Below are 22,083 nucleotides of genomic sequence, written 5' to 3'. Positions count from 1 at the left end.
CTATTTCAAATTCTATATTAACTTATCAGCAAAAATCTCTTCAATGGTGTCAGTTAAATCCACAGAATGCAAATCTGTAGCTAATAACAGCAGGAAGCCACATAGAAAAGCTTGGCTGGCATTAGCAAAAGGATTCAGCCACAGCCAAGGCAAAAACAGATATATCACCCCAATCCTGCCTCTCTTTTCCACCTGGCTTCTGAGGACCTCTTCAGCTCCCTATCAGGGCTCCCCTTTGAAAACATCAAATAACACACCAATTATCTAAACATCAGATTTTCTATTTTTATTAAAAACTCACAAATTTATTCAACATGTTTTCTTTCATACAGTGAATGGTCTAATATGCACTGGAGGTCACACAAGCTTAGGTTTATTAGAACAATAAAAGACATATGAGAAATTTAATATATAAAGAAAAAAGTAGCAGCTGTTGACTGCATATTTGACCATAAAATTTAAATATTTTGGACTTTTATTTTAAAGACACAAAAATAAAACCTGTGTGGGTCTATATAAGTCATATTAACAATTCCATGAATGTTCAACAGGACAAAAAATTAGCAAAGATGTTTTTTTTTTTTAAACCTTGTAACACTTTTTTTTTTTTAAACACTTTCTCCGGTTGCTGGTGCCAGGCACCTTTACAGTATTTGTGCTATAATTATTCTATTTGGCAACTGTCTGAATAGCATGTTTTCTCTTTGCCTCGTGTAAACAACACCTTTTTACATACTAGCACAGTGAGCCGAAAGCCCTGCAAATCTGTCAGAACATCTACAGGAAAAGAAAAGGAACAATTTTGGTTGATTGCTCAAAACATTTTGTTTTCGAACAAGAGGTTTCAAAACAGGATATATTAGTAAAACACTGAACTCCTGAATTTAACATTATACGTAAACAGTTGACTGTTTTTAGTTCAATAGTCTTTTTAAAAATTTGTGTGTGTGTGTAAAGGTAGAATATTGTTCTTGTATAGCTGATGTTCAAGTCATTTTACTGAGCGGTCTGGCGGGAGACCATCCTATCTAGTGTGTCCGTGTATGTGTGTATGTGTGTGTGTGTAGTTTTGTGAAGGTAGAAGAGTTGATACTGAGGGCTTTACATTTAGAATCTTGCAATTTTGGCAAAACCAAAAACCAAAAATCCAGATAGACAAAAATAATATATATATATATAGTCCCACCTGATGCACGGCAGGTCGGCGTTTCTGAAGCTGTAAGAGTTTGTCGTCACTGTTGTTGAGCTCTGAGACAACACTAATGAGGGCTGTCCCAGAGCTAGAACCCTCCTGGCTGGCCGGGGAGCGCCCTCGGCCGCTTCACGTCCCTCACCCGGCTGCGCTCACGGCCTCCCTCCCCACGGCTCCTGGCATCACCAATGGCTGCCATGGGCGTCTTTTCGCCGCCCGCCTTCCGGGCGCACACGCCCTCGCCCTCGGGGTCTGTCCACGGATCCGGGTCCAGGTGGGAGGTAGGGAGAGGTCTGCGTTTCCCTTGGGGAGCCCCAGTTCTGCACCTCGGCAGCCAGTGCGTGGATCTTAGTCCCACCTCGAGGCCGATTTGGATCCTATTTCTTGTCCCCCTTTTCCATCTGGTCTCCCCAGAAGGAGAAAGGTTCTCGAGGCTGGAGGAAGGGGGTGGGGACTTGCTTTTTATGTTTTTTTCTTTTTTCTATTTTTCTTAAATAAAGGTTCATTTCTGTACAACCACGAACTCCACGGACCGTACGAGACCCCGCTACCACACTGCCGCCTCGTTCATTTCGGGGGGATGGGACAGGTGGTTCCCGTAGCTTGCCCCACCGTTGACCGATAGCGACGAGAAGGGAGGGCTGGGCCCAAAGACCTCGGCCGACATGGAGTGCAGAGGCCCGGGCAGGCTGGGCTCGGGGCTGGGCGAGTCCCCGGGTGGGTGCGCCAGGATGTCGGTGAACCGCTGCGCCTCGCTCGACGGGTGGTGGCCCGGCAGCGGGTGCTCCAGGCCACCCAGGGGCGTCCCGGACGGCCCAGACGACGGCACGAAGGGTAGGTCCACTGGCGTCTGGGCCTGCGAGGACGGGGGGCCTTGCGGGAAGAAGTCGTAGTTGCCCCCGGGCCCATAGTACTCGCTCTGGTAATCTGCGGAGCGACGGGGAGGGAGCAGGACGTCAGGGCCGGGCAGGCGGCGGGCGGGAGCACAAGGGAGGAAGGCGCGCCCTCGAGCGGGCTGGGGAAGGCCATTCGGGGAACTCGCCGACCGCGGAGCGCCCCCGCGAGCCTGGTTGCAGGGAGGAGACTGGGCGCAAGCTCCGGAGCTGCCCCTTACTAGCCACCCCCGTCCTTCAAGGCCAGGAATTGGGCCCTCGGTCCCGCCGCCTCCCCTTGATTTACTCCCATCCTTCGCCCTACTCGCCCCGACTCTCCAGTGGCCCCCGCGCCGCCACCCGCTTCCTGCGAAGCCCGCCCCGACCGGGCCGCGCCCCGCCAGTCGGCGCACACCCACCTCCATAGAAGGAGAAGGGGCCGTTGGGGATGAGCTCGCCCGGCTCCAGGCGGTCCACCAGCGGCCGCATCCGGCGCGGACTGCGGAAGAAGGCGTGGCGCCGGGCGCCCAGCGCGCTCAGCTGCTTCATCCTCCGCTCCTTGGAGCGCCGGTTCTGGAACCAGACCTACAGCACAGGGCGGCGGCATGAGGCCACCGAGACTCCATCCCCCGATCCCGGGGCCCTCCCTGCCTAGCCAGCACCTCTCCCTCTCTACCGCCCGGCTGACTGATTCCGTGTGTGTGTGTGTCGGTGTAGTGTATAGGGTAGTGGTGACAGTGCGATCTCTGACTAGGACCACTCAGGGCGGGCCCTGAGCCAATGGTGAGCAGGAATCCCACAGGAGGACCTGGACAGGCTGCCCTGTCTGGAGGGGGGGGGCAGTTGTGGTATAGCTGGGGTTTTTCTAACAGTCACACTATCACAGTTACAGCTTCTCCGGGGCTGTACACACAGAGACACTACATCTCTCCAAAATAATGTCAGACACACACCGAGCTTCCATTTCACGGTCTCTTGCAGCAACCCTCCCCCCAACCGTGTAAGACACAGAAACAGCCTGTGATACCAAAACCCACAATCTCCTTGTCACACCCATGCACATCTCACAGTGCCGAACATACTTATCCGCAGCCTCTTGCCAATACTGACACAGACACACAACTTCTCATTCATGCACAGGTTCTCAGTCTCCTGTAGGACTCAGGGCCTTCCGCCTGCACACATGTGCATGTGCACAGTTAGCCTCCCAGGCTGGCACATCCACCCACACCCACGCAGGGCATCCAGGCCCAGTGAACCGGACACCTAGCACTGAGCCAGAGACTCCCTCCAGCCTGGAGGTTCAGCAGTCTTGCCTCCTTTCCACCCACAGGCCCAGCTGCCTCCAGGAGGCCTCTCCTCCCCATTTCACTCCAAACTGCTTGAAGCAGGGCTGATTCTCGGTGGAACCACCTCTCTTTGGAGGGGAAGTCCCTGATCTGGGGCTTGTCTAATTGGAGCAAGTGATCACAAAGTTGGAGTTAGAAGGAGTTCACTTTGTGCAGAAGGCAGAAGAACCGATTGACTCTGGTGGACACTGGGACTTCTCTGACCCTTCCAAACCCGAGGTTGGGGTGGGGTATGTGCAGAAAGAGAGGTCCCAGCTCTCTCCTGAATGTTCAACAGCCTCTGGCTGAGCTCCCGCCCCTCCCCCTCCACTGCCACTATCATCTCTGTTGGGCTGGGAAGAAGGCTTTCTAGATACTGGAGGGCATCAGGCATTTCACAGGTGCAGCAGGGTCGGGATGTGTCTAGACACCCCACCTCCAGACTCCATCTCTCACTTCTCTCTGGATTCTGGGCCCTCATAGGCTCGGCCTGGGTGCCCAGAGTGGTAGTGTGGGCCTCTGTGGGATGGAGAGGCGTGCTGGGGCCTGACCTGAATGACGCGCATGTTGAGGCCGGTCTCCTGCGCCAGCTGCTCGCGGATGTGGCGGGTGGGCTTGGGTGTAGCAGCGAAGGCGGCCTTCAGCGTCTCCAACTGCTTGGCTTTGATGGTGGTGCGCGGTCCCCGCCGCTTGGCGCCCAGGTTCTGGTCGTCATTCTCGTTGCTACCCCCTTCCTTGTCTGATACGTTGGCGCTCTCCGAGTCCTTGGCGTCGTCCTGCGACGGGTCTTGGGAATCCGGAGACAAACTGGGGTCACTGCCGGTGGTGGCTGAGAAGAGGGAAGGGACAGGTGAGCCCGGGGCCTTGGCGAGCCTTCCTCCCCCAGGACCCGCCTGCCCTAGCCAGTCGGGAATTGGAGCCTCACCCGAGTGGAGGCTGTTCTCTTTGGCAACACTGCTGTTACTTAGGTAATCCTCTTTGCAGACGAACTTATTCTCATCGATGATGTAGAGCTCCTCGCCGGTGGAGAGCTGCTTGTTACACATCATGCAGGTGAAGCAGTTCAGGTGAAACACTTTGCTCCGCGCTCTCCGCACCAGGTCGCTAGGGGAGATGCCCTGCGCGCAGCCCGCGCATTTGGTACCGAAACACCTGCGAGGGCAGGGGGGGTGTCAGCCAGGGGCAAGGGGAGACAGACGGGGAGAAAGATGATCGCCAGAGAGGGGAAAGATGTCCAAAGTAGAGGAAGTAGGAGAGGAGGAATGGAGCGGGGAAAGAAGGGAAGAGAGAGAGAGAAAGAATGGCAGAATTCCGATTAAACAGGTGAGGAGGCAGCAGGAGAGAGAGTGGCACCAGGGAAAAGTCAGGGAGCAGATACAAGCGGTTACAGCCAGGGGCCCAAGCTGCCCCGCAAGCCCCAGCCTCACTCCCAGCCTCATCCCAGAGGAAAGAAGCATCGTCTAAAGAAGGTGGCAAGGCAGTGACCCATGAGGAGGGGAACAGGGGACACTTATTTTCCGATTAGATTCAGAAAAGTCGAATTCTAATTAGAGCTCCATATAAACGTGCCCGAAGCACCGCTTTTCTCTCTTTCATCGCAAAAGGACCCGCGTACGCGGGGTTGGTGAGGTCTAGTCCCGCTGTGGGTAAACAAACATAGCCGCGGAAAGCCCGCGCCCCCCACCCCCGCCGTGGCCGTGGCCGTAGGGTCCTTAGAGCCCTCCCGCCGACACGCGCTTGCCTCAAGCGGGGCAAGTTGGCGAAAGCGGGAGGCGCGGGAGCTGGCTCTGGGCGCCCTGCCGCGGGTTGTGGAAGCCAGGCCTCAGGGACCCACTGGCAGCAGGTACTACGAGTACGGTTTGCCACCCTCCCGCTATGATCCAGTCATTGCAGAGGAAACCCGGAGCAGCCCGCGGAGGCTCAGAGGGTCAGCCCATGCGTTCTCCCGAAACACCAGCGAGCACGAAGCTTTGCTCCACGGTCCATGCAGCCCAACCCCAGCCACGAGTCCTGGAACGGCACTGGGGACAGGGCGCCTTGGCGCTCTGAGTGGCTTTGAATTCCTCTTCATCCCTGCTCCCTGATTTGAACTATGATCACAAACTCAGAAAAGCAGAAACCCCAAGTCAGCTGAATAAACTGCGAGATTTCACATCCTTTGGGTGAAATTACAATTTGCATTTGCGCCTGTTCTTCTCTGCTGACTTGTGTGTTTGTGTGGATAGAGCAGCAAAATTGTGAGTGTAACACAATATAATTAAAATGCTAAACGGATAAGGGGAGTAGGGAGAAGTCTCCCCACCAGCAAGCTGGGGGTCTCGGCTTTCCCCCATGTTTCAGCAAGGAGGGTGCTGGCTGTGGCTGGCAGTTCCTAGGAGGGCTATTGAGCGGAGCTCGCGGGAGTCGGAGTCGCCTGGGGCTGAAGCCGAACCACCCGCCAACTTCGGCAGCCAGGGAAGCAGGAAAAAACTACGGATGCTTCGCAGGCTACAGTGCAGCTATTTGCCCAGGTCTGCATTCGGAGGCAGGTCCGGGGTTGGGGAAGACCCCCAGGCGTGCAGGATCTGCCTTAAGGCCAAGTTCTTTCCTGCCGCGGACTGGGCAGACACTCCACGCAAAAGGTTCCGCGCTTCCCGCCAAGACCGCTCAGGGTCGGAAAAGGTAGTGGCTGGGAGCGAACCTGGGCTCAGCCTGGAAGGCAAACAACCCCGAAGGCCTGGAGAATGCAGTTGCTGCAGAGCTTGGCTCGGGGAAAGACAGCAGTCCGGGCTACGACGCCCGAGGCTGCCCTGTCTCTTCCAAGCTTGAAGGGGCTTCTGGGCCAAGGCAGGCTCAGACCCTTTCTTCCTAGGCACGTGCAGCCAAACCCAGATCCATAGTTTCCAGGATGCAAGCAGGGCCGCGTCCCGGGCTCCCAGCGCGCCAGCTGGCGGAGAGGCGGGCGCCCGCGGGACTTGGCTGCCCTCTCTAGAAGCAGCTCCTAACTGGGCTGCGAGGCCACGCTAACCTCTGATCCGAAGCTGGCCGGGAAGGGCCCGCGGGGAGGCAGCAGCAGAGGCGTGGGAGGGAAGTACTCACCGGAAGAAGTCGTTCTTGCAGTAGAGTTTGCCTTCCCTGGAGAAGCACTTCTCGGTCAGGTTGCATTTACATTCACAGCACTGGACGCACTTGACGTGCCAGGCCCTGTCCAGCACGTTCAAGAGAAAGCGGTCCAGGATGGGCCTTTTGCAGCCGGCACAGTGAACCATGGTCTTTGCTTTGGTCTGATGAGGCCCAGAGAGAGAGAGGGGCAAAGTAGAGCCCAGGGGATGACTCCTGAAGACAACCGGCACGAGCTCCCCAACCTCTCCAAAAAGAGGAGACACACTCGGCCGTACAAGCCAAAACCCGCACCAGGAAATCAAAGTAGGGGGAAGGAAACGAGGCTGATCGGGGGCTGGGAGCGCCTTGGTGGAGTGTGCAGCCGGGGAGTCCCAGGGCCCCGGGGCGGAGCGGCGCCGCCTCAGCTCCCGGGGCGAGAAAAAGAAGTCTCAGGCGGCCGAGAATCCGACCCTTCTGCCCAGAGCACGCGGAGGAGTGAAGGTCACCGAGACCAGCGGCGGGAACGGAAATAAATAAATAAAAACGGAGACGAAGAAGAAGAAGACGACTCGGCGAGCTCGGGTTGCGAGGAAAGCGCCTCTGAGTTCTCCCGGGCTTGAGGTAGAGGTGTCAGAAGTCAAAGTGCATCTGCTTTTGTCGGGGTGTGAGGGCGAGTGTGTGCGTGCCAGGCTGCCCACCACTGGGATTTCCCCCCTCTTTTAAAAAAAGGAAAAGAACAAAAGGAGCAGAGAAGCTTTGGATCCTAAACTGCCGGCATCGCGCTGCGGGTCCGGGCGCGCCGAGGGCCCACGCTGGACCTAGGGGAGGGGGCGAGGGCAGACCGCGGAGGGGAGGGAGAGAGAGGACGGTAGGAGGAAGATCTTGGTGTTGCTTGCTGTTGTTGCTTAGGGTTCCCCGCTATTGGAGATGTGTTTGTGTCAATCGAAAACAGAGAGGGACGACTCCGGGCGGAGGCAGCCAGGCGCACTCGCTCCTTCCCTACCGCCCCAGCCCAGTCACCTCGGCCCTTGGCCTGCCTGGAGGCCTCCGTATGCTCAGGGCGACCCTCCCTGCGCCCGGGCTCCTTCGGGAGGCACTACGGGCTGGCTTCTCACCGCGCCTGGCCGTGCATCGTGGCTCCAGTCACAGCTCGCGGCCGCCTGGGCGCGCAGCCCCGCATCGCTCGGCCCACGCTCCGGCTGCCTCCGTCTAACCCCACAGTCGCTCGACTTTCTGTCCTTTTCCTGTTCCCCTTCTTTTTTTCGTTGTGGTGGCAAATCTGGGTTTCCTTTCTAGCCTCCTTCCTTTTTTTGTTTTTCTTTTGCAGCAGGAGGAGTCGGGGAGGAGAGGGGCAGCTTGGAGAGCTTTTTAAAAAAATGTCCCGGCGCAGCAGCTACTGTAGGCCGGCGGCTGGAACGGCTCGGTGCGGACTGCTGCTATCGCCGCCCGGGCCGCGGCTAGTTGCTGGCCCTCCCTGGGCGCGCGTCCCTCAGTCCCTGGCCTCCTGGCCCAGTCGCCGCCCCGGCGCGTCTCACCCCAGCTCCGGCGGCTCGGTCACTGCTCCTGGCTGTTGGCTGAGCTCTGGAAGCCCCCTCGCCTTAATGCAGCGCCCGCCGACGTCACTGCGGCCTGCGACCAATCAGCGCCTCGCGGTCCCTCTGTAAACCATTCTGCATCCCCCGGCCCGGGAGAGTGCGCGGAGACCGCGTTTAGAGGATCAGTGGCGGCGGCACCCGCGGCCCCGCGCGGCGCGGACAGCGGGCAGCACCGTGCCTGGAAGCCCTCCTGCTCCGGTAAGGCGTCGGTTTCGTTGGGAGGGACAGAAAGCGACAGGGAATCATGCGCAGGCAGAGGTCCGAGTTCTGCTGCAGAGTGGGGATAGTCCAAGACGGAGGCTTGTGGAAGGCTGGGGTGTAGCAAGATCCGGAATCCCAGGTGGCTGCGCTGCACAGGTGGGCTTTGCGATTCAGCGGCCGTTGGCATTGTCCCCCTTTACTTTCTTGACCTGGAAGTTTGTCCCAGGCACAGCGCACATCTTTGGAGGGGGAGGGGGCGATTAGCAGCGGAATCTCCCTCCTCCCGTCCTTCTTTCTGTGCCCCCTCCCCCAATCCATCCAAAGTCCACAGGGTCTGAGTCCTGGGCAAGCTGAAGGTCTCCCTCCCGCAGAGCACTCTCGCAAAGTTGATTCGGGCGGTTTCCTGCTGGGGGCGGGGAGACCGGAGGCGCGGCGCTGGCTTGGGGGAAGGAGTGGACAGGGAAGCGCCTCGGGCAAGGAGTTGCAATCTTGGCGAGAAAGTTGTGAGAAAACTGTGATCCGGAGACACCTCTAACGTACAAAAACAAACGACTCTGCGGGAAACCGGGGGATCCAGCGGCGGCCGGGGTTGGCGGTCGTGGTGGTGGGAAGAGGAGAGGCGGAAGGGGGTGCCGGGACGCCAGGAAGAGGCTACAGTAGATGGGCGTGCAGTTTATGTGCAGCGTGTGCCCGGCTTCCTAGTCCTTCCCTGTCCAGGCTTCGGGTTAGCACCGACTTCCCCAGAGAACAGCAGACCACACCCTCCATACTTCACTCCTCGGTGAACCCGAAACTCCCCAATCCCGCTCTGGCTGGGAACTCCGGACCGCCGCCCCTGGGTGTGCATTTGCTCAGAGGTGGCGGACAGATCCTGGTCTAGAGTGCCTTCGTCTGGAAGAGTTACTCTAGTTCTTCGGAGCACTCAAGTCAAACCCCAAATTCTGTTTCGACCACACCTGTTCTGTGTGGGCTTAACCAGGATTTCTCCTGAAGTGGAGTCTGAAGGTGGTTGGGCTGGGCGGTCCCACTTTTGCTCCCCATTTTGGGGTTTCGGGGGAGGGGGTGCTAAGAAAGCGCATTTGGCCAGAACATGGAGGGCAAGGAGAGTGGGCGTCCCTCCGGAGCTGGCTGGTATTGTGGAACCGGCCTTTGGACCCCACTCGCGGTGCGCAGACCAGACGGAGGCTGAAACCGGGGAAATGCTCGAGGAAGCGCAGTCGCAATGAGCCCGGTCTGGCAGGGAGTCTCGCTGTGCAGATGGAATACCCTCTTCGGACGAACCGGGAAGCTGCTACAGCGAATCTGGCTTGCGCTCCGAGGGACCGTGGGGTTTTAGGGCTCTGCCAACGCCCCTTTCCTGACTCCGCCCGCACCGCCCAGCAACCCCAAGGCCCACAGGCAGCCCCCGCCTTGCCGCCGGCGTCACCAAGTCACTGGAAACCGAAGCCGCAGAGACCCGCAGTGCGACTCGTTGGCGTTCTGCCCTGACCCCTGGGTGCCGGGACCCTAACGCCTTCTCCACACCACTTGTGGGCGCCCAGCTGCGGGCCGGAGGGACACAGGGGACTAGTCAGCTCCCGCGCGCCGCCAGTCTCCGCGGGTCTCTCCCAGGTTCCGGTGCAGGGCAGGGCAGAGGACGGAGAAGGCGGTTCTCCGACCTAGCGGGCGGGCTCCGCGGGCTCGGACTAGGCTTCGCGCTCCTCCTGCGGACCCGGCACTTCCCGGCGGAAGCCGACCGGCAATAGGTAGGAAACGGGCATCCCCGGAAACACCAAAAGAAGCCGTGTGGCACCGGGTCTTCACTTCCTCCTCCCGGACCCCCAGGCGCCTCCCAGCCTGCTGCGCTGCGTGAGGCCTGCGGGAGGGGTCTCATCCAGCCTGGTTGTCCTCACTCTCTCCCGGTCCCCGCAGCTGTCCTGGTTCTCGCCGCCAGCGCCTTGGACCCAACCGCCCCTTTCTGGAACCTATAGTAGCCCCAGTCCCAGGTGGCTCGCCTCCGCCCCCGCCCCAGCTGGGCTCCTTCTCATGCAAAGCAGAAGGGTCGCAGTGGAGTGTGGGGCGGTCAGTGGGACCTACCGGACGACAGCTGAACCCGGCTGCCGGCCTTTCCTCAACCCAAGGCCTGTCACCTCCCTCCGGTGGGTAGGAGGGGGTTGCCCCATCCATTTGGGGGTGCAAGAACCTTGGGACCTAAGTGTTGGGGAAAGAAGGCCCCTCCCCACAGGCAGACCAGCGAGGCAGGGGAGTTGAGGGTTAGCACAGGACGCTCGCTCTAGGGCGTCAGGCTCTGTTCGTCCTGTTGTCCAGATGGCTCAGTAAGCAGGTCCGCAGAAGCCAACCCTGGCGTCTACAAGGGGTCTGGGAGCGCTACGCAGAGTGCGCCTCTGGGCTCCTGATTCTAGGTTTGGAGTCCAGATTTAACTCCTCCACAGGGACAGCACATTAGACTAATCGTGGGTTTTGTTTTGTTTTCGTTTCCATTGAGCTTTTATTTTAAAACACAATCGGTCGCAGGTACATGGAGAGAAAACTGACCAGGCTTTCTCAATTCGCCATCTCCGAGGCCGCTCAGCTCAGCTCTGCATTTAAGCCGATGTCCGTTCAGCGAAGAGCACCGACCTTCCCCCTCATCTTCGCGGCCACACTTACTGTCTGCATCCTCAACTACACAAGCGCATTCCTACCCAACGTCCTCCAAGTCCCACAGCCCCAGAGCCACTTACACGGCCCTGGACCGGTACATTCTGGACCAGATGCTGAAGGGGTCATTTTCACTGATAGCTCAGTGATTGCACAGTCCTTTCCACTCTCCTCCCAGGCACCCCCTAATACGGCCCCAGAGGGCCTAAGAGGTGGCTTTCATAGTCCAGGTTTCTCTTCTTGAGAAGCTCCTTGACGATCAGCCCCAGAGGGACCCTGGTCAGAACCCAAGCTGGAGAGGGTTCTGTCAGCCCTCCCCAGCTGCCCTGCAGTTTGGAGAGCCTGAAGGTGCCCCTCTCGAACTTCCACCTCCTTTCCTTCCCCGCCCCCCACCCCCTAAGGTTTCGGATTGACGCTCGAACTGGACCAAGCCGGCTCAGTCACCCTTGGCTGCTATAGATCCCGAGGGTGGTGGCTGCCCCTAGCCATTTCCCTCCTCTCCCTTCTGCTCTAGACCCAGCCCAAGGCCCAGAAAAGAGTGATGAGACCGCGAAGGGAGGTGCCTGGGGCGGAGCCGGCTCCAGGAGGTTACCCCATGCTGAGTACACACCCAGCTACGCCGTCCCCGAGGAGGGAGGAAGGAGCCAGCCCGGAGCACCCCGGGACTCTGCCAGTCCCAGAGGCCACGCAAACTTTGCCCAGACTCAGTGAGGCCGAGGTAATGCAACGCAGGGAACCGCGTGGATGGGGTCACTCGGATCTGAGCACCAAAGTCTCCCTCCTCTCCTTTCCCTGTAGTTCTCTCCGGACTTAGATGGCCTTAATTTCACCTATCACTCTCTCATGGAAATGATCTACTATTTACAGTTTGTATCACTGTCTCCCCTGAGCCCTATAGCAAGGTGGTGGGGAGGAGGCGTGGAAGAGAAGGGTACCATCTCCACTTTCCAGGCCAGGAAGCCCAAGGTAGGGAGCTTGCCCGAGGTCCCTAGGTCATCGCACTATTTAAGGTGAGAAGTTGTGGGGGTGGGGCTTGGCACCTTCCTCCAGTGTGCACTTTGCGCCTGGCCCTGTTTTCTAAGCAAGGGGGGCTTGGGCAGGTTAAGGGGGAGCAGGGACCGCCGGACCGGGAAAGGGCAGCATCCGGCAGCCCAGGGCGTCACGGTGTGTGCCCGGCCTGGGTAAACAACTCGGGCTTCCCACGAGCGCTGGGCGTGGGGTGGGGAGGGGAACTGTTGAGGGGAAGCGGGCGGAAGAGCTAGGTCAAGCGTGGAGATCCCAGATGCGAGTCAGCTCCGCGCTACGGAGCAAAGACTGGACGTGGATAATCTCGAGAGGGAGAGGCTGAGCTGAAGAACAGAAGAGAGAGACAGAGGTAGAAGTGAGGAGAGAGGGACAAGAAAAGAAAATAAAGGCAGAAAACCAGGGAAAAGATGAGATGGAGTGTGGAAAAGCAGGCGCGGATAAAGGAAGGAAACATCTGGTCACGGAAATGCGGGGAGGAGTGAAGGAAAAAAACAGAAAAGAGACCCAGAGAGAGACCCAGCCACGAAGAAGGCGGCCGGCACGGGGGGCCGAGGGCCCTGTAGGCACGGAGGGGGCGTCCCGTGGGTCTGGGGGTGTGCGGCTTTGGGACAGGCGCGCGTGCGGAAGGAAGGAGGCAGCGTGTTTGGTGGGAGACTGCGCCCGTGGAAAAGCGGCTCTGGGCAGGAATCCAACAAATAAATAAAACGTCTAAGACGGCGTGACAACAATGTGTATTTGGGTTCGTGCCCGTGTTCCTCTGTCTGAACACACTCACACCCAGTAAGGAAGACAAACGGGGCTCGTGCCTCACAGCAATTAATCCTCTCACTAATTGACTCTCTCCCCTTACCTAATGGCGGTGGTCACTGCTGATATCTGGAGAGAGATCAAGTGGGGGGAGACAGAGAGAGAGAGAACCCCAAAGCTAACGACTTTTGGGACTGGGATTTTTTCTGGACTTGGCAGCTCTAAGCCCTACCCCAACCCCCACTTTTGGGCAGCGTTCCATAGATGTTGCTGCCTTCTTTTCCCCTTCCAGGTTTTGGGCAGCATTAATAAAGATCTCCTCAGGTTAGGGTGCTGTGGTCACACACTGAAGCCCTTCTACTGCCCTCCACCTGGGGAGATCAGTTTCAGAAGCTGAAAGGTGCCCCTGCTCCTGGGACATTTCTCACCCCGCTGCCATACCAAAGCTCCTCCTCCCCTGTTGTTCCCCCTAGGAGCCCAGATCCTGCACCCCCTTCTTTCAGACTTGGGTTGAGAGACACAGAAGCACAGAGGGGTGCAGTTGCCACCTGGCAAGAGCGAGGCCTCCAGGGACAAAGGCGGGAAAGGGAAAGGTGGGCTCTATGCACTGTGGGAAGGAGCACCAAGTGTGTGAGAGGCAGGAAGGTGGGCATGTCTCTGTGACTCTGAGGGCAACAGTTCTGGTCTGTGTGAGTGTGGGGAAGGCCCCTTATGTTCCCTCACAGCACCCTCAGTTCTCTGGACTGGGAAGAAGAGGCGGGGGACTGGCCTGGGACATGATGGTCCCTGGGTAGCTGAGTTGGCTGGAAGGGGCCCAATGCTCACAGTCTGTCTGGTAATGCAGCTCTGAGGCTTGGGTTTGGGAAGTGAATGTCAACTCTCACCCCTGCCAGGTGGCAGCTTTGCTCTGCTGGCCTCCTCAGAGGCTAAAGAAAGAAATGCTGAGATCTATAAACCACCCAGCCCAGAGAGAGGAAGGAGGGAGGAAGGGCAGCTCCCTAGAAAAAAAATCCACTCCCACCACCCACTAAACACATTTTTAATTGCCCCTTGGGAACATTTGTACATTTGACCAAAGCAAATCCCCAAGCAGTAGCAGCGACATGAGTCATAGGGGCTGGTGGTCCAGAGAGAGCTGGGGATTGGAGAAGGGGAGGTGAGGAGAGGTGGCGGGCACGGGTGGGAAGGCCAGAAACGTGCCTCCTTTCTCACCGTCTCTGTCAAGCTTTAGAAAGAAAGTGAGCAAGAGAAAGTTCCAGAGGAAAGAAAGAGAAGGGCATATAAAAGGCAAATCCAAGCCAGAAAGGAAAGAAAGTGAAGAAGAAAGAAAAAGGCGGGGAGGGGGAGAGCCTATAATAGAAGAGGGTGAAGGTGGCCCCAGGAGGCTGGGCCTCGTCCCAAACCATCCGTCTTCATTGTCTCTGTGTGTGCAAAGGCAACTCCGGCATAAGGAAAACCCACTATTGGAGCTGAGGCTTTATTTTATATCCTATACATCAGGAGGGAGGCAAAGCTTTATTTTCGCCAAGAGACAGATATTTTATTTCTCTCTTACGGTTTTATGTGTGAGAGATGTCAGGTTGCCACAATGGATGGCTAATGCATAGGCAAGAGGAAGCCGTGTTGGCATGCTGTGTGTCATGGGGTCTTGGGGGGGTGAACGGGCCTGGGATTTAGGGCTGATGGGACACTCTGGGGGATTTCTGCTAAAACATCTCTCTTCATAAATCCAGAGGCATGGTCAGCTCAACAGGGAGAAGAAGGAGTTTTAGAGGGAAAAGAGTTGGGCTTAGTAATAAATGAACACACAAAGGAACCGCTTACCTTCCAACAGGCTCGGGCAACAGGGGCACCACAGCCCCATGGAAATGCAGAGCTCCCTGTCCATGCACACAAGTGCCATTCACAGGGAAGTATTTTCCTGACACAATCCCAGCTCCGTGTTCTTTCCTTTCCCCGTTTTATATTTTTCCACCCCCCTTCACCAGAAATCTTTTTTAACCTCCTCAGAGCCTTGGGGGAAAAGAGCCATTAATTTGCAAATCATCTGATCTGTGAAAGGATCAAGATGCCTGGTTTTCACTGCTAAATCCAATGTCTTGAGTGGACACACAGGCACACACAAGCCCGTCATGCTGCCAACCCTTGGGAGCATGGGTGCCAGATCTGAAGCCAAGAAAAGACTCCCTCTCCTCCTGGGACCTGCAGCCAAATGAAGCCTTAGATTTCAAACCGCATAATGTTCATATTTTTAAGCCTGGAGAGAAGTGGGGAGATGAAGGGGGACAAAAGAGGGGGAAGTTTGTTAATTTACATGTTCTATTCAGGACTCAAACTAATTGTCTTCCCCATTCCCAGCCACCCCCACCTCTCAAGCCATTTCTTACAGGAGTTGCTTTTATTCATTCTCATGTCCTATTCTTTTCATTTTTGGATTAAAATCTACTTGTTTAATATCTACTGCGGAGCAAAAATGTGACCACACTCTGTCTTGTCAGAGGGTCAGAAGCAACAGCACAGGCTTCCTAGACAAGGAGCGTGGGGACGTGGCTGTGCTGTCCCCGGCCTTTGGTAAGGGCGTTTTTTTGTTTTTTTGTTTTTGTTTTTTTTTTTTTTTTTTTGAGACGGAGTTTCACTCTCGTTACCCAGGCTGGAGTGCAATGGCGTGATCTCGGCTCACCGCAACCTCCGCCTCCTGGGTTCAGGCAATTCTCCTGCCTCAGCCTCCTGAGTAGCTGGGACTACAGGCACGCGCCACCATGCCCAGCTAATTTTTTGTAGTTTTAGTAGAGACGGGGTTTCACCATGTTGACCAGGATGGTCTCGATCTCTTGACCTTGTGATCCACCCGCCTCGGCCTCCCAAAGTGCTGGGATTACAGGCTTGAGCCACCGCGCCCGGCCTGGTAAGGGCGTTTATCCTTTCCAGGTCTCAGTTGTCTCATCTGTAACACGAAGGGGTTCAGCTAAATGATTACTGAGGTCCCTTCCAGCTCTGACCTCCTCTGACCGAATAAGATAATGTGTGAAAACACTTTGTGAACGCTAACACCGGACGAATGCCAGCAATCGTTATTACGATTCCAATCAATCCTCTTTTCTCCACATGGATCCTGGCTGTTTAGGGCCAGCAAGCAGGCTAAAGAGAGCTGAAAGTGAGAAAGCTTAGCGGAGGTGGAAAAGATCTGTGCCGTGGACGGAAAAAACCCCTGCGTCTCCAGAAACACTGTTTCTCTGTGTGCTCCCTGAGGCCTAGTGGGAAGGATTGGGGAGGAGAAGCCTGACTTGATATGACCCATTTAGGTCTACATGGTGGCAGAGTGTGTATTTCTTCAAAAGCATTGTTGGTCTCCAAGTGACTGACATGGGAACCTGATGGGAAGGCGATTTGCAATTGTTTTTTTCCAGGAAGAAAGAAAGAGCAAGGTATAGCTGATTAGCAAGTTAATTATTTCAGTACCCCAAGGGTTCCAGTGTGGTGGTAAGTTGTCCAGCCCTGGTATAATTTCACAGTCCATGCATTTCCTGGTGAGCACGTGGGGTGCCTGAGTCTGTCTCTTCCTGACATACCTGGAGAGATGAGCAGGGGCTGGGGAGGTTAATGGTACAGGGTACACATTCGGCTTTGGCTGCGGGTGGGGGCCACACCGAGAACAGGGTGGAGGAAGCCCAACTGATGCCATCTACCTCTGCTGAGTGTTTAATTATCTGGCCCTTTCTTCTTTTAAAAAACCTTTTGTTTAATAAATATTAATGAGCTGGTTATCAGAAAGTGGAGTTGCCAAGAGGTTATTTCCCCAGTCTTAGCGTGGAAAGAAACTGGGTTAGAGAAACCTTTCAGTCCCTCACCGCCTCCTACCCGCGCCCCTAGCTCTCCCGTGCTCGCCTTCCGCAGCAGCTCCTCCAGTCTGACTTCAAGATTTGATTTCCCCTTGGGGGAGGGTGAGGGAGGGAGGATTGTGTGGTCAAATGGACACTTCCCCTCGGAGAGATAAGTTGGAGATGTGAACATTAGCCTCAAGAATTAACAGCCTCTGCCGCTCTCTGCTCTAGGGCTGGGAGGGCCAGCCCCCTGCTGCTCCTTCTGAGATGGATGAAGGGAGGGCTCCACAGTTTACTTAAGAGTGGTCCCATCTGCTTGGACTGGCCTTTCATAAGGGGTGGGATTTATGCAGTGTCCTTGTGCACAGACCTGGGATTTGGCTGAAAACCTGGGCCTCTGAGAATATTACTGAACGCTAAAACGTTCAGCCATGGAGATGATTCATGATTTTGTCTGCATGGACAGGGTGTGTGTGTATGTGCATGCGTGTGTGTGTTTGTTTGGGGGTGTACGCACACTGATGGGTGCTTTTCACCGGTCTCACTTTGAATCCAAATGTTAGGAAACTTTTTTTCTTCTGTATTCACTCAGGAGACAGCCCATGGCACCAGGCTCTGGAGAACCCGCTTCCTGACTTCAGCGGGGTGAAGATGATACAATACTTTGTGGTGCTGACATTCAGCTGTCCCCCAAGCAGGTTGGCTGGTAGCCCTGAAGGTCCTTGGAGGGGTGGGGGGGGCTGTCTAAAAAGATGGTTCTGATGACTGCTTCGTTGCTGGTGGCAGAGGATTTGGGGCAGGGGTGGAGTAAGTCCAATTGCTGTTTAAATTGGACTTGGTCTTGTTTAGTTCACAGTCCTAAAAGGTCTCCATAGGAGAAAAAGTAGCGGGAGAAACTCAGAACACAGAAGAGAAAGCATAGGGAAGAGTTTCTTGTCTCAATCTTGGTAGTGCTGTAAGCCCAGGATGATTACAAACAGATCCTAGGGGCTGGGTGCCGTGGCTCAGGTCTATAATCCCAGCAATTTGGGAGGCCAAGATGGGAGGATTGCTTGAGGCTAGGGGTTTGAGACCAGCCTGTCCAACATAGTGAGACCTCATCTCCAAAAATTAAAAATTAAAAAAAAATTTAAAAACAGATCCTAGGGAACAGAGCTTTGAGGTTCCGTGTGGGATCTTGGCCTGACTCTTGGGAGATGAAGAAGGTCCTTGGCAAGTTTGAAAAGACATACAAGTGCCATCTATTCAGGGGACTAAATGTGATTCCTTTTTACTGCCCAGGGGCTGGTAAGGAAGGAAGCATTTTACATTTTCAGCGTGTAAGATGGTCATTGGTAGTCCTACCATCTTGCTCAGGTTCAAGTTTGGTCTTGTAGATGAAGACCCCAGCTTCTCCAGCTCTTAGTTTTTCGTTTCCCTCAGGCCATTCATAATTTAGCCAACGTTCTAGTCCGTTGGCCAGCACGCATTTTGAAAGGTATGCTGGCAGGTCTGTAACTGTGTGCAAGGTTGTTCTCATTTGGGCTGCAGGAAGGATATAGTTTCCCCATAAGAAAGAAAAGTGGGCCGGGCACGGTGGCTCAAGCCTGTAATCCCAGTACTTTGGGAGGCTGAGGCGGGTGGATCACGAGGTCAAGAGATCGAGACCATCCTGGTCAACATGGTGAAACCCCGTCTCTACTAAAAGTACAAAAAATTAGCTGGGCATGGTGGCGCGTGCCTGTAATCCCAGCGACTCAGGAGGCTGAGGCAGGAGAATTGCCTGAACCCAGGAGGCGGAGGTTGCGGTGAGCCGAGATCGCGCCATTGCACTCCAGCCTGGGTAACATGAGTGAAACTCCGCCTCAAAAAAAAAAAAAAAAAGAAAGAAAAGTGGGCAAGAGGCTGAGGTGGGAGATCACTTGAGCCTGGGAGGCAAAGGTTGCAGTGAGCTGAGAATCATGCCATTGCATTCTAGCCTGAGTGACAGAGTGAGACTCCATCTGAAAAAAAAAAAAGGAAGGAAGGAAGGAAGCAACTATTTCTATGAATCTTTTAATGAAGGATTTACCAATTTGATAAGTACAATAAGCACAATGCTCCTTTCCCTCCTTCTGAATGAGTAACTATGTCACTCAATGTGAGAGTCTGCAGAATCTATAAAAAATGCCTTCTTTGGTGTCTCAGTTTTAACACATGCTGGGGCTTGGGACTGCCTCTGACAGACTGGGGAGGAGTAGACACATTCCAGAGACCAGGTCGTGGAGTGTTATCTCTTCCTCCACCTCAAATCCTCACCCTCCACTTTATCTCTCCTTAGCATGAATGCAGAGACCCCCTAGGGAAGTGTGAAGGGATGGGCTTTAGGCAGGTTTGGGGAAGGAAGGGGAATAAGATGAGCCCCAAAGAAACATGCAGCCACTTGCAATTTTTAGACGACACTCCTTTGTCATATTTCTCCTGTGTGTGTATTATGTCCTACAAATTGCACATTTGTTGCAGTAAGCCACAGTGCACATGTGTATTTGCCAAGTGCTGCTTGGCCAAAACAGTGTTAAATAAAATTGTAAGAAATGCTACCAAGGCCTTGCATGGGTTATTTAATTCTATCAATGATAAACAACGTTAATGTGTAGCATCTCGGTCCGCACAATATCATGTTTCATTTATGTATGCTGAGATATATTTAAGCATGAAAGATCGTTTTCCAACACGTGTATTTCCCAGTGATTACTTAGGGGAAGTGTGATAGAAACAGTAGAAGCCTTTCTGTCTTACATAAACCTGCACCCTGCAAACACAGACTGCCAGTCACACTTAGTCACACGGCCAGCCAGCCACGTACATATTTTCATATACGTGCCTTCACAGGTAAATGTAAATGTAGATTTTAGAAACGGAGATTCAGATTTCTGTACTGGTACACGATTCCAGATACATGTAGCAGCACACCCAGACAGCTTTTCAAAGTCTTTGGTACATTTACACATTTTCTCACACACCTGCCTACCCTGCTGCATAAATGGATGCTAACACCAATGTGCTTATCACCCCGCATGTGGATATTTATATGTACACATGTTGGTACTCTCACTGCCAAGTGCTGATGTGCCCGGAAGGATGTGTGCCCACATGCAGGAGACTGCTCTGCCCAGTCTCCTACTGAAATGTGCATCTGTGTGCATGTGCACATTTGCATACACACATGCACACTCTGGGGAGTACACTGACATTCACTGACACACACCATATGGCTACAGAGCAGTGACAGTTTTTGAACTGGGAACTGTGTGTTTGTCCTATGAACCTTGAGGCCTTCAGGAGGGGAAGCCTGGAGGATCAGGGTCAAGATGCCAGCCTGTCTAGCCTCTGATGAAAATAATGTGAAAATGTACGAGTGGGAGAGGGGGTTAGGCAGCTGGTCTCTGCAGACAGAGATGCCTCCAAAGGAGGATCCACCTTTTATTTGCTCATTTGACAGACGTGTTAGAGAGGTGTACAGGAGTCAGGATGCCTGATCAGCTTCTCTGGTCCTGATTCTGCTGCCACTTAGTTGTGTGGATCTAGGCAATCTGCTCTCTAGGCCTCAGTTTCCACATCTGTAAAGAATGGGCCTGGGGCCAGGTACGGTAGCCCACGTCTGTAATCCTAGCATTTTGGGAGACCAAGGCAGGTGGATCACCTGAGGTCAGGAGTTCGAGACCAGCCTGGCCAACATGGTGAAACCCCGTCTCTACTAAAAATACAAAATTTAACCGGGTATGGTGGTGCGCACCTGTAGTCCCAGCTACTCGGAAAGCTGAGGCAGGAGAATCGCTTGAACCTGGAGGCCAGGGATTTCAGTGAGCTGAGATCGGGCCACTTCACTGCAGCCTGGGTGAAAGAGCAAAACTGTCTTAAAAAAAAAAAAGAATGGGCCTGGATTGGCAGTTCTCAACTTTGGATGCACAGTGGAATCATACAGGGAGCTTTTAAAAAACAGAGATGCCTGGGTTCCACCCCAGATCAGTTAGATCAGCATCTCTGGGAGGTGAGTCCCTAGCATCTTACTATTTTTTTTGTAAAGCTCCCCAGGTGATCCTGTGTTCAACCGAGGTTGAGACCCACTGGCCGAGATGGTCTCCAAGGCTCTTCTAGGCCAAAAGCCCTATGCCTTGGAGGACTATCTATACAAAAAGCACTGTGCTGGGTACCAGGGCACCCTGCTGAAACACCTACATTTACTGGTACAAGGTCATTAAAAGCTATTAAAATTATTCTTCCTTCGGTTTAGGCAAAGAATAATTTCAAACAAAGTATATTTAGCCTGGAAACACTCGTACTTGCATTTCCAGCTCTCTTTCTGTGCCTGTTTCCTTTCCAATTTATCTCTCTCTGACTCACTCATCAAACATTAATTATATGCCACATACAAATACTATACGTGGGGACCTGCTAAATGTGATCGGTAACTTTGCTACCCACACATATTTCCTGGCTAGCTCCTCACCCAACCTGTTGGATGCCATAATATTTTTAGCAGGGTAAATGATAAGGCACAGGCTCCAGGAGGAAGGAAAGTTTTCTCCCCCTGCCCCCCAAGCCCAGCCGTGAGTCAGAGAACACCAGCCCCCAGGCCCGTGCCCCAGTTCTGGAGGCTGGCATGGTGCTGAAGAACGCATTAAGCTGCATGTCCTAGAAAGCTGCTCTCAGACCTGGGCCTTTGGGAATCCCACATTAATATTCTCCACCAACAGTTCCCCAGGCAGGGCCAGTCCCCCTTGAAAACAAACCTGCTCCGTGGCCACACCTGCCAGAGAAGACTGTCATCCACAGCACGTGCAGAAGGCAAAGCTGAGATGAGACAGCCTGAGCTGCCGCTTTCGGGCCCCTTCTCTGCTGGAGGCTGTTTAGGACCATGTGTGAAGGGCTTCTGCCTCTCACCTGCAGTGGGATGGAGGAGAGGGGTTTCATTCTGCATGAAGGGCCTCCACTTCTCCCTCTGTGTCATCACTTGCTCAGGCCTCAGAAGGGAGCCTGCTTCTCTCTTTCCCTCTCCCCCTTTAGTTACACTGGCCTGCTGAGAGTTTTGGATGAGTTTTCGATAGGAAAATTGTCCCAATGTGGGCATGGTGGCGGCTCTTCGGTCCAGGTGAGTGCCAGAGTAGGATTGGGCCTGAGAGCCGTGGGTTTGGTCTCTAACCCTCTCATTCACTCCTGTTTGCTGCCTGTTTCTCTGTTTATCTTTTTATGTCCCCTGTTCCCTTTCATTTTGTCTTCTCCCTGATGACATACAGAGTCAAGTCCTGGCCACCAAGGGGGCCTTGAACATAGTGTAGGAGAGGTCACTGGGCACACAGGACCTGTCATGTCATGCCCGGTCCCTCTTCTCCCCTCCCCTCTCCTCTTGCATGGAGGATGAGCTTGGTGCTGAGGAGGGAGAGGCAGCACAGGATCCTCAGATTCTAAACTCTGATGGGGCCCAGATTCCCATGCTTGAGTCCCTTCCCAGGGCCCACCTCCCCTTGGGCCTGGGGAACGTCACACCCCAGGATGTGATGGATTCCCTGGGCACCTTCAAAGAGCTCTGCATTTGTTTGCAATGCAGACCTTGAATCCTGC

At 54.6% G+C, this 22,083-nt stretch overlaps 1 protein-coding gene across 1 annotated transcript; it reads right to left on the bottom strand.

Moving 5' to 3' along the window:
- Positions 1-265: 265 nt before the first annotated feature.
- LHX1 (LIM homeobox 1) lies at positions 266-7,359 on the bottom strand. The gene is made up of 5 exons (XM_032280770.1): positions 6,471-7,359; positions 4,318-4,544; positions 3,944-4,221; positions 2,484-2,649; positions 266-2,119 (listed from the first exon to the last, which is right to left on the bottom strand). The coding sequence occupies exons 1-5, from the start codon at positions 6,638-6,640 to the stop codon at positions 1,740-1,742; spliced, it is 1,221 nt and encodes a 406-aa protein (XP_032136661.1). The 5' UTR covers positions 6,641-7,359; the 3' UTR covers positions 266-1,739.
- Between the last annotated feature and the right edge of the window lie 14,724 nt (positions 7,360-22,083).

Source organism: Sapajus apella, unplaced genomic scaffold (genome assembly GCF_009761245.1).
Source record: "Sapajus apella isolate SASKATOON/1434 unplaced genomic scaffold, GSC_monkey_1.0 scaffold12, whole genome shotgun sequence".
NCBI lineage: Eukaryota > Metazoa > Chordata > Mammalia > Primates > Cebidae > Sapajus > Sapajus apella.
Note: the sequence above shows the minus strand (reverse complement) of the source record. Positions and strands in the feature narration are given on the sequence as shown.

Bases quoted from the DNA above. Each gene is read 5' to 3' on its own strand.
- LHX1 (XM_032280770.1), bottom strand. From the start codon at position 6,640: ATGGTTCACTGTGCCGGCTGCAAAAGGCCCATCCTGGACCGCTTTCTC. The intron at 4,545-6,470 runs GTGAGTACTTCC...CTGCCCTCGCAG, and splicing joins TGCAAGAACGACTTCTTCCG to GTGTTTCGGTACCAAATGCG. The intron at 2,650-3,943 runs GTCAGGCCCCAG...CCTGTGCTGTAG, and splicing joins TCAACATGCGCGTCATTCAG to GTCTGGTTCCAGAACCGGCG.